Source organism: Opisthorchis viverrini, assembly GCF_000715545.1.
Source record: "Opisthorchis viverrini unplaced genomic scaffold opera_v5_59, whole genome shotgun sequence".
In the NCBI taxonomy this organism is placed as follows: domain Eukaryota; kingdom Metazoa; phylum Platyhelminthes; class Trematoda; order Opisthorchiida; family Opisthorchiidae; genus Opisthorchis; species Opisthorchis viverrini.
The window spans coordinates 1,582,663-1,594,798 of NW_008751715.1; the positions used below are offsets into that span (position 1 = coordinate 1,582,663).

At 47.4% G+C, this 12,136-nt stretch overlaps 1 protein-coding gene across 1 annotated transcript in view; it reads right to left on the reverse strand.

The window, feature by feature from the left end:
* T265_03893 (hypothetical protein) overlaps positions 1–11,261 on the reverse strand; it is a gene marked incomplete at both ends in the record, with an annotated part of 30,002 nt that extends 18,741 nt beyond the window's left edge. The window contains 4 exons of the mRNA XM_009168485.1: positions 707–913; positions 5,856–6,065; positions 10,622–11,055; positions 11,090–11,261. Coding sequence (XP_009166749.1) covers positions 707–913; positions 5,856–6,065; positions 10,622–11,055; positions 11,090–11,261 — 1,023 coding nt within the window. The remainder of the gene's footprint in view (positions 1–706; positions 914–5,855; positions 6,066–10,621; positions 11,056–11,089) is intronic.
* Between the last annotated feature and the right edge of the window lie 875 nt (positions 11,262–12,136).

Genomic DNA, 12,136 nt, shown 5'->3' on the forward strand with positions numbered 1-12,136 from the left:
ATAATAATAATAATAATAATAATAATAATAATAATAATAATAATAATAATAATAATAATATAATAACACTAATAATAATAACACTAATAATAATAAACATTCCGCTGTAACACCTACCATACACCCCAAACGAAGAACGAGGTCTGAGGTTGTTTAAGCCTAGACCCGAGCAGTAGTTCGTAGATCGTTGTGATCTCCATTCCCTGATGCAGCTTCGACGCAAAATCGAGCAGTTTCAGCAACTTCTGTCGGTGGTTGTACACTCCTATCCCTTGAAAGCAAAGCGGACGCCCAAATACGTCGCGGTGCCTTTTGGACTTAGAGTGATGGGTCCTCGACTGAAAACTGTGGTCATCTAATGTTTCCCTGCCATGTAAATCACCAACGATTTCATCTTTCTGGCGTTGTTCATCATATTAAATCTTTCCAACGCAATTTTCACAACCTTAACTTTCATCATCATCATGATTAGCTGTAAGAGCCGCGTACTTGTACAGTGGTTGTAGCTGCTACAGTTTCGTTCACTGATGACTTGGGGAGGTAGGGGAGGTAGCTGCGCATTGAAGGCGAGAGCTGATAAATGAGGTGGGTGAATACAGAACCGTAGGTGGACAGTCAAGTAGAGGATTGGGAAGGGAGCTATGCTTGGATACGAGAGCGCCACTGAGGGTGCAACTGGGTCATGTCTGACAATGTCTCTAAACACTGATGTGGTCCGTCTCAGGGTCCCTATCCAGGAAGACGGCAATGACCAGCGCAGCTGAGTTTGCTGGTAGCGGCTTTCATACTTCACTGGCAAGTCATTGTTTGACCGCCTCTGGCTCGTCTCTACCCTCCACAGAGTTGCGCGAAAAGAACCCTTCGAGGAAGCCGACCGACTGGCGTACGCAGCACGTGGCCAAGACAGAACAATCTATGCAGCATGATCAGCTCATCTATCGAGGATGAGTTATTTCTCCCGAATACCGTACGACGTACTTCAGAATGGCTGATCGGGTGTTACCACAAAACTCGGGCAACGTTCAGAAGACATCGATGGTCAAACACTGAAAATCTTTTGACGTCCTCGGCGCGCAGCGTACTGCATTATTGTAAATTCGATCCCAGACGTTTAAGCTGTCACGCCTACGCCACAGGTGACGCAGGTTCATAAAAGCTGCTCTGGCTTTCCCAACCCGGATGGAAATATCACCTTTCGCGAGACTACCGGAACTGATGCAGCTGCCCAGGTAAAAAAAATTGTCTACTACCTCAATCGGCACATCCGCAAGCATGGGTTCAAGGTCCGGGCCCATCCAGTCTTGCAGTAGCATTTTACACTTTGCAGGTGTGAAGCGCATGCCAAACCGTGGGGTGGAATTGTTTAGATTATTTGATATTGTTTACATTACCACGTAGTCAGACCCAAGAAGAGTTGTGTCGTCTGCGTACGCGATATCTGTGAGCGGACACCCCGGGAACACTTCGACCCCACAGGCATAAGAGGCTGATAGCGAGTCTTCCATGATCATATCAATGACGAAGTTGAATAGAGGCAAAAAAGGACAGCCCTGTCTGACACCACTTGGTGTGGTGAACTCAGAGGCATCCCGCAGACTTTCACACGGCCAAGGGTTTTGGCGTATAGTGCCTTAGGAAGGGTCAAGAATTTATGGGGGACACTCTTGCTCCATAGTGCCTGACAGTCCATGGGGTCAAAGGCAGCTTTCAGATCAAGAAACACAACCATCATTGGTTGCTGGAAGCAGCGTCCAGAATCTACCGGAGAGTGAAGATTTGATCGATGCATCCTCCTACAGTAGGGAACGCGGCTTGGTTTTCACGGATCTGTTTCCCCTGTATTCAGTGAACCTTCGAAGATCAGACAGCACCTTCGATGTTACAGTTGCCAGGCTGATGCCACCGTGGTTTTCACAAAGCGTCCACGTACCTTTTTTGAAGATAGGGATAACTGCGACATCCTCTATTCTATAAGCACCTTCTCTTCGTTCCATATAGCACCGAGGAACTTTGTTAATTAGGTCACCAGGAATTCTCCGCCTTCTTTGAAGAGGGCTGGATACAGACCGTCCGGTCCTGGTATTCGCGAGTATCTGGGGCATACCCTGTTGCGCAAGTATGTTGAGAACTAAACTGACGAGAATCGAAAGCAACCTTAAGATGAAGGAACACCAAGGTTGTACTGCATGTATACGCATTTTGCTGTGAAGATGTTGTTAAAACAGCCCCATCCCGGTCGAAATCCTGGTTGCTGTTCTCAAGTCCCCACTTCACGGGGTAAAGCGACACAAAGTCTTGCTACATGGAGGCCAAGCATATCCCTCTATGACTGTCAAACTCACTACGAGCACGCTTTTTGAAAATGACTACTATTTTGAACTCAACTCAGTTGGTTTGGATAGTCTATTTCGTGCCCGCAGGGGCAAATAAGTTGGACAAGCACCAACTGAGGATTTCACTCCCGTCCTTGAAGAGGATGGGTGAGCTTGTCAGGGCCACCAGGTCGGAGCAGAGGCACTCAATGATTTGCGAAACCGGCGCGGGTCCCGACAGAGTAGCCAACATCTTTACCAGGCAAGCTGCCACTGATGTTCGAGCTTCCAATCTAGAAGACCAGAGGAATGTTAGTCAGAAGTCTATCCACTGTGTGGTTTTTAGGACCGATCTCCAACAACCCGTCCATTCCCTTGCCCCAGCTGCAACGGCTGAGAATCAAGTTCTACCACGAGCTCAAAGGGTTAGGTGTATTATCAGCCCCATATACCAATGTCCAAGTTATGGGTCGAGAGTCCGAATAAGCAGGTGGCCTGTTGATAATGTTCTGTAGAGCGACACGAGTTTTGCTCTTCTTCGTCGACTGCTTCACTATCCAGGGTCTTTTTGGGCACTGTGCATGCACACTAGAATAGTTCTCGAATATCCTTAACGTTTCTCGCTTCCTCTATCTATTCGCTCTTGGGGATTCCAAGTTCTATGTCTAGGACTATGTTGCAGGTAGGGAATCCGGCTAGGCAACTGCAGGTGGCTAGTTAAATTGTCGAAAGTGTCAAACCAAATATTTCGACGTTTTTAATTAGAGGATTGCTCTCTACCGGCGTTGGAGGTTCGCCCGCAAGCGGAGGATACTAGATGGCCAAGCGGCTTACGCTGTTTCGGAGTTTGTGGTTGGAGGACAGCAGCAGCCGTTGTCCGGACACCTCGATTCCAGTCTAAGACCACCCAATAGCCCAGGCAACAAAAATAACTAAGTTCTTAAACAGTCACGAAAAGGCTGGTTAGATGGTCAGTGCTAACGACTCTTGGGGCGTAAGGAGACATGAACAGACTGCGAGGTAAGCTGCCACTGATGTACGAACTCCCAATCTAGAGGACCAGAGGAATGTTAGGACTACACCCACTGACCAACCTCATATCACACGCACAAACTCCGGTATGGTTCAAAGGGTTATGGTTATGCAGAAGCTATAAAACTGTGGTCATTTCCAGTCTCTTCGTGAAGATGCTGTCAATGCTGATGATGAGCCAGACGAAGAGTGTAGACACTTAATGCTGTTATGTGGAACAGATGATTTGACATAAACGAAGCACTTTTGCACTTAGGGTGAGAGCTAAGTGTTGAAATGTGAGGTATTCAAGTGTTGCGATTTGTGGAGCGTTACTTAAGATGAAAATAGGGCGGATCTATCAGTCTGGTAAGTACTATCCAGGCAGGAAGGCATTACAGGTGCTCCACATCATGAGTCTTCGGCGCAGAAATCTGATCCAGAAGGCAGTGGGAGAATTCAGAACCCGATACCTTGAACATAGACTTTCAAACAACAATCTTACCCGCCAGGCAGCAGCTGTGATTTTCTAGGGACCCTTCCCTGAATAAGTGACTCAATGGTATGGCACACTTGGCTACGGAAGGAGGACGTGACCCGAGATAGCCGGGAGTTAAACATGGAGATTTGATGCACGGTGAGTGTGCATAGGGTTACAGGAGGGCACCGGATGCAATCGTTTTCCGATCATATTAGATAGTTCATCAACAGTTCCCGCCAACCGCTGACCCATTAGTGTGTGGTTTTTAGGACTGATCCCCAATAATCCGTCCATTCCCTTGCTCCAGCTGTAACTGCTGAGAATCAAGTTCTATCACAAGCTCAAGGGGCCCACTCAGGTCGTAGAGGTTAGGTGTATTATCCGACCCATATAAGAATGTTCAAGTTGGCGCGTCAGAGGTGGTAGGTCCGTTTAACAAGTGGACGACGGTGAACACTTCTGCTGTGTACAGACAAATGAATGCTCCCAGGCGTCAACCTCCACAATAGCACCCGCCGGAGTGCCATCTGGCGTCCCCGTCTACAAATTACTGAAACCTGTAGACCATGTTGTGGTTAAGTTGTTTAGTTGAGTAAATGCTGTTATCGCGTTGGAGTTTAAGAGCCACCACAGCATGGGATTTGTTAGTAACGCTGTACTACGCACGCAAACTGGCTCTAAAGAGAAGGAAACCGAGATTGTTGGTAAGCGGTTCATGTGACGCTGCTGAAGGATTTGGAATAATGTAGAAATACGGTCAACACCCTTCTCCCTGACCTGTGCATCCCGTGCCGAAAATAGTGGTCTGTAGCGTCTAGACAAAGGGTGCCGTAAGCTCTGTCACGGCGGTGGACCTCCGAACGGTTCAGATAAACTTATCCCGATCACGCTCTATTCTTCGAGTATTTAGCGATCATTAGACTGTGTCTCGTGGTATTCATCGCAAGGAAATCGCCACGATCTCGAAATTTGAGGGGACTTTACTAGACTGGATTCCTGTGAACCGTAGACTGTGTAACATGCGACTAACAAGGACAAGCGAAACGATCAAAAGCGGACGGAAACGATCTTTTTCTCCGGCTCTGCCTATAGCCGGTGAACAACAGCATGGAGGCCGCCAAAGACAAACTCCGTCGCAATCATTCCAACCTTCTGCGACAGGCAAAAATCACTGACATCGTAGTTCTAACTGGTGACAGGAAAGACCGAATTGGACGGTTCGGAGGTAAATTATGTACTCCCATATATAGTGGTGATCGATCCATTCAGATGCGTAAGGACTCGATCTTTTCATTTCAAGCGCCAACCTTCAGCGTGGAAGCTCACATTTTGTTACCAGACGGCAGTGAAGCATCAGTGTTGAACACTGATATCATGCTGTCGATGATGATGATGATGATGATGATGATGATGATACCAGACGTCCACCAAAACACAGGGACCATCGACCAGTCTCGTGTTCAAGACAAATCTAACACTGAAAAATATGTTCAATTGAACTGCATGACTTATGAGTGTGCATACGTCACGCACAAGTTTGTTAAGCAGAANCTGATGCAGCTTCGACGCAAAATCGAGCAGTTTCAGCAACTTCTGTCGGTGGTTGTACACTCCTATCCCTTGAAAGCAAAGCGGACGCCCAAATACGTCGCGGTGCCTTTTGGACTTAGAGTGATGGGTTCCTCGACTGAAACTGTGGTCATCTAATGTTTCCCTGCCATGTAAATCACCAACGATTTCATCTTTCTGGCGTTGTTCATCATATTAAATCTTTCCAACGCAATTTTCACAACCTTAACTTTCATCATCATCATGATTAGCTGTAAGAGCCGCGTACTTGTACAGTGGTTGTAGCTGCTACAGTTTCGTTCACTGATGACTTGGGGAGGTAGGGGAGGTAGCTGCGCATTGAAGGCGAGAGCTGATAAATGAGGTGGGTGAATACAGAACCGTAGGTGGACAGTCAAGTAGAGGATTGGGAAGGGAGCTATGCTTGGATACGAGAGCGCCACTGAGGGTGCAACTGGGTCATGTCTGACAATGTCTCTAACCACTGATGTGGTCCGTCTCAGGGTCCCTATCCAGGAAGACGGCAATGACCAGCGCAGCTGAGTTTGCTGGTAGCGGCTTTCATACTTCACTGGCAAGTCATTGTTTGACCGCCTCTGGCTCGTCTCTACCCTCCACAGAGTTGCGCGAAAAGAACCCTTCGAGGAAGCCGACCGACTGGCGTACGCAGCACGTGGCCAAGACAGAACAATCTATGCAGCATGATCAGCTCATCTATCGAGGATGAGTTATTTCTCCCGAATACCGTACGACGTACTTCAGAATGGCTGATCGGGTGTTACCACAAAACTCGGGCAACGTTCAGAAGACATCGATGGTCAAACACTGAAAATCTTTTGACGTCCTCGGCGCGCAGCGTACTGCATTATTGTAAATTCGATCCCAGACGTTTAAGCTGTCACGCCTACGCCACAGGTGACGCAGGTTCATAAAAGCTGCTCTGGCTTTCCCAACCCGGATGGAAATATCACCTTTCGCGAGACTACCGGAACTGATGCAGCTGCCCAGGTAAAAAAAATTGTCTACTACCTCAATCGGCACATCCGCAAGCATGGGTTCAAGGTCCGGGCCCATCCAGTCTTGCAGTAGCATTTTACACTTTGCAGGTGTGAAGCGCATGCCAAACCGTGGGGTGGAATTGTTTAGATTATTTGATATTGTTTACATTACCACGTAGTCAGACCCAAGAAGAGTTGTGTCGTCTGCGTACGCGATATCTGTGAGCGGACACCCCGGGAACACTTCGACCCCACAGGCATAAGAGGCTGATAGCGAGTCTTCCATGATCATATCAATGACGAAGTTGAATAGAGGCAAAAAAGGACAGCCCTGTCTGACACCACTTGGTGTGGTGAACTCAGAGGCATCCCGCAGACTTTCACACGGCCAAGGGTTTTGGCGTATAGTGCCTTAGGAAGGGTCAAGAATTTATGGGGGACACTCTTGCTCCATAGTGCCTGACAGTCCATGGGGTCAAAGGCAGCTTTCAGATCAAGAAACACAACCATCATTGGTTGCTGGAAGCAGCGTCCAGAATCTACCGGAGAGTGAAGATTTGATCGATGCATCCTCCTACAGTAGGGAACGCGGCTTGGTTTTCACGGATCTGTTTCCCCTGTATTCAGTGAACCTTCGAAGATCAGACAGCACCTTCGATGTTACAGTTGCCAGGCTGATGCCACCGTGGTTTTCACAAAGCGTCCACGTACCTTTTTTGAAGATAGGGATAACTGCGACATCCTCCATTCTATAAGCACCTTCTCTTCGTTCCATATAGCACCGAGGAACTTTGTTAATTAGGTCACCAGGAATTCTCCGCCTTCTTTGAAGAGGGCTGGATACAGACCGTCCGGTCCTGGTATTCGCGAGTATCTGGGGCATACCCTGTTGCGCAAGTATGTTGAGAACTAAACTGACGAGAATCGAAAGCAACCTTAAGATGAAGGAACACCAAGGTTGTACTGCATGTATACGCATTTTGCTGTGAAGATGTTGTTAAAACAGCCCCTTCCCGGTCGAAATCCTGGTTGCTGTTCTCAAGTCCCCACTTCACGGGGTAAAGCGACACAAAGTCTTGCTACATGGAGGCCAGCATATCCCTGTTGCTTGCTCTTCTTCGTCGACTGCTTCACTATCCAGGGTCTTTTTGGGCACTGTGCATGCACACTAGAATAGTTCTCGAATATCACGTTTCTCGCTATCCAGGGTCTTTTTGGGCACTGTGCATGCACACTAGAATAGTTCTCGAATATCCTTAACGTTTCTCGCTTCCTCTATCTATTCGCTCTTGGGGATTCCAAGTTCTATGTCTAGGACTATGTTGCAGGTAGGGAATCCGGCTAGGCAACTGCAGGTGGCTAGTTAAATTGTCGAAAGTGTCAAACCAAATATTTCGACGTTTTTAATTAGAGGATTGCTCTCTACCGGCGTTGGAGGTTCGCCCGCAAGCGGAGGATACTAGATGGCCAAGCGGCTTACGCTGTTTCGGAGTTTGTGGTTGGAGGACAGCAGCAGCCGTTGTCCGGACACCTCGATTCCAGTCTAAGACCACCCAATAGCCCAGGCAACAAAAATAACTAAGTTCTTAAACAGTCACGAAAAGGCTGGTTAGATGGTCAGTGCTAACGACTCTTGGGGCGTAACATGAACAGACTGCGAGGTAAGCTGCCACTGATGTACGAACTCCCAATCTAGAGGACCAGAGGAATGTTAGGACTACACCCACTGACCAACCTCATATCACACGCACAAACTCCGGTATGGTTCAAAGGGTTATGGTTATGCAGAAGCTATAAAACTGTGGTCATTTCCAGTCTCTTCGTGAAGATGCTGTCAATGCTGATGATGAGCCAGACGAAGAGTGTAGACACTTAATGCTGTTATGTGGAACAGATGATTTGACATAAACGAAGCACTTTTGCACTTAGGGTGAGAGCTAAGTGTTGAAATGTGAGGTATTCAAGTGTTGCGATTTGTGGAGCGTTACTTAAGATGAAAATAGGGCGGATCTATCAGTCTGGTAAGTACTATCCAGGCAGGAAGGCATTACAGGTGCTCCACATCATGAGTCTTCGGCGCAGAAATCTGATCCAGAAGGCAGTGGGAGAATTCAGAACCCGATACCTTGAACATAGACTTTCAAACAACAATCTTACCCGCCAGGCAGCAGCTGTGATTTTCTAGGGACCCTTCCCTGAATAAGTGACTCAATGGTATGGCACACTTGGCTACGGAAGGAGGACGTGACCCGAGATAGCCGGGAGTTAAACATGGAGATTTGATGCACGGTGAGTGTGCATAGGGTTACAGGAGGGCACCGGATGCAATCGTTTTCCGATCATATTAGATAGTTCATCAACAGTTCCCGCCAACCGCTGACCCATTAGTGTGTGGTTTTTAGGACTGATCCCCAATAATCCGTCCATTCCCTTGCTCCAGCTGTAACTGCTGAGAATCAAGTTCTATCACAAGCTCAAGGGGCCCACTCAGGTCGTAGAGGTTAGGTGTATTATCCGACCCATATAAGAATGTTCAAGTTGGCGCGTCAGAGGTGGTAGGTCCGTTTAACAAGTGGACGACGGTGAACACTTCTGCTGTGTACAGACAAATGAATGCTCCCAGGCGTCAACCTCCACAATAGCACCCGCCGGAGTGCCATCTGGCGTCCCCGTCTACAAATTACTGAAACCTGTAGACCATGTTGTGGTTAAGTTGTTTAGTTGAGTAAATGCTGTTATCGCGTTGGAGTTTAAGAGCCACCACAGCATGGGATTTGTTAGTAACGCTGTACTACGCACGCAAACTGGCTCTAAAGAGAAGGAAACCGAGATTGTTGGTAAGCGGTTCATGTGACGCTGCTGAAGGATTTGGAATAATGTAGAAATACGGTCAACACCCTTCTCCCTGACCTGTGCATCCCGTGCCGAAAATAGTGGTCTGTAGCGTCTAGACAAAGGGTGCCGTAAGCTCTGTCACGGCGGTGGACCTCCGAACGGTTCAGATAAACTTATCCCGATCACGCTCTATTCTTCGAGTATTTAGCGATCATTAGACTGTGTCTCGTGGTATTCATCGCAAGGAAATCGCCACGATCTCGAAATTTGAGGGGACTTTACTAGACTGGATTCCTGTGAACCGTAGACTGTGTAACATGCGACTAACAAGGACAAGCGAAACGATCAAAAGCGGACGGAAACGATCTTTTTCTCCGGCTCTGCCTATAGCCGGTGAACAACAGCATGGAGGCCGCCAAAGACAAACTCCGTCGCAATCATTCCAACCTTCTGCGACAGGCAAAAATCACTGACATCGTAGTTCTAACTGGTGACAGGAAAGACCGAATTGGACGGTTCGGAGGTAAATTATGTACTCCCATATATAGTGGTGATCGATCCATTCAGATGCGTAAGGACTCGATCTTTTCATTTCAAGCGCCAACCTTCAGCGTGGAAGCTCACATTTTGTTACCAGACGGCAGTGAAGCATCAGTGTTGAACACTGATATCATGCTGTCGATGATGATGATGATGATGATGATGATGATGATGATGATGATGATGATGATGATACCAGACGTCCACCAAAACACAGGGACCATCGACCAGTCTCGTGTTCAAGACAAATCTAACACTGAAAAATATGTTCAATTGAACTGCATGACTTATGAGTGTGCATACGTCACGCACAAGTTTGTTAAGCAGAACAAAAGTCTATCGTCTCAGCCGATCATTATTCATTGTCCAAGCACAAATACAACAGACCCATGATAAAAGCGTTCAGCACCCTTCCGGTGCCTAGCTGCCATGCCACCCGAAGGAAGCAAGAGGGCTAGGATACTGCCAGGTTGCCCAAGCCTAGACAGGGGAAGTCGAATGGCGGAGGTCGGATTCGAACCACGAACCTTCCGGTCAGTAAATTCGCGCTCTAACCACTTGGGCCATCTCGCCCCCATGATAGTTGAGGACGACACCTCTATATGACTAAAGTAATCCCGACTTAAGGTAGTAGTGACTTGGACGTAAGCTTGAGTTGGAACTGACAAACTAGTCCCGCACAAAATGAGTTTTCCTTATTCATTCTTGAATGCGTAATCCTGACTCGGTTGGAAATCTGCATTCGTACAAGTCATTCTAGATGGCACAGCATCACCGTCAGAAAACATTAACGACCTAGGGCGAGACAAGGGAACTACGAGACTATGTGTTATGGGGAAAACTCCCAGACCCACAAAGCTTCAAACGAAACTGACCTCGCGTATGGAATTTGAGAAAAAAGAGGCATCAGGATGCGTCGCTGACTTCAGCAGGGATGATTTCAAGTTTTTCCCAGAAGCACCAACAACCAAAGTAACACTGTGAGCTGCTTCGTCCTCATCCAGCTCATCATCTTCGAATTCTTCCGCCTCAATTGACCCAGAGCCGTAAAAGCCATCATTGGAGTACTCATCCTCGCCCGCGTGACTCTGAGAAGAGGTCGGGCTGCTGTCTTCATGCGAAGGTTCAAACATATTGTAGTGCAGGGGCTCTGAGCCGGACCTCCTGCATTTCAGTGGCAAAGATACCGACCGATTGCGAAGATCCTCACGTCCAGCTTTTGACAGGTGTCGGACACTTATTAGCATGAAACCGGAAGCTGTCTTGGAATCACCATCTGTTTCCGTAGGGATATCTATGCTGCCAAGAGCTACAAACCACGTGAGAAGCCACTATACACATACCTGTTATGCCTTCTGGCACATCAATCCCAGCATCTGTTGGAGGTTCACCAGACGGCGTGGAAACTGCCCCATTGACCGATGACTCATGGCAGTTAGTGCCGACAGACAGTACATTATTTTCGACTGGTACCAGAATTTTGGCTTTTAACAACGGATCCTCACTGTGGGGCATCCTGTCCCACTCTGAAGGAAGCGAGAACCGCCTTTAAGGTTTGAAGGAAAAACGCCAGTACCAACATAGTCCCCGAGACCGCCAAGAAGCCTTTTCAAACTGAATAATTAGGGTAGTCTAACAAAACGGGAGGAAAGTTCGCATCGAAACCGGACTGCATTTTCACCTGAAACGTCCTTGAGGCTTCTCCTTGTAAAAAGCAAGATTCATATTTCTCGTTCGTTTGAGAACAGCATGGGAAGAAGTGATACTCCGTGGCTCATTCTACACAGTGGAATCAGCGCGTTGTTCGAATTTTCGAGCTGCATCCCGTCTGAGGAGGCCGGTGGCTAGACGCACAATGTATTTTTCTGCAAAACGCCTGCGGAGGAAATAAAAACTTTAACGTCAAAATGTTGCACTTCTTTGCATATATGCGTGGACTGAAAACCCCCCTCATCTGCCGTTATTTTTTTGCGATTTGTGTTAATCGATGACATTTGAAAATTATTGGCGCACATTCGGCTTGAACGTCGTCTGCTATGGCTTCGGAAGTGGCTTTCGTAGAGAAATTTGTGGGTGTGAGAAGACCTTAAATGAATACATGAAGGATAAGTCTGTGATATTTGTGCGCTCATCCAGTAATCGAAGCACCAACGCTATTTTGCGCTAAGAATGGGTGTACTGTAGCAGTCTGGCTACCTAATAAGTTAGTTTACCAGGAGTGTGGCAAAGAGATGAAAATAATTACGCTGGGTTGGGTATACAAAAATAAAAAGATCAGATGGGACAGACTCACCAACAATTGTTCCCTTTAAAATAGTTCGTCGTTGGCCCAGGTCAGCGAATAAGCAATAATCCAATTATGTTGGTCCAGAGGTCTTCTTCTGAACAGT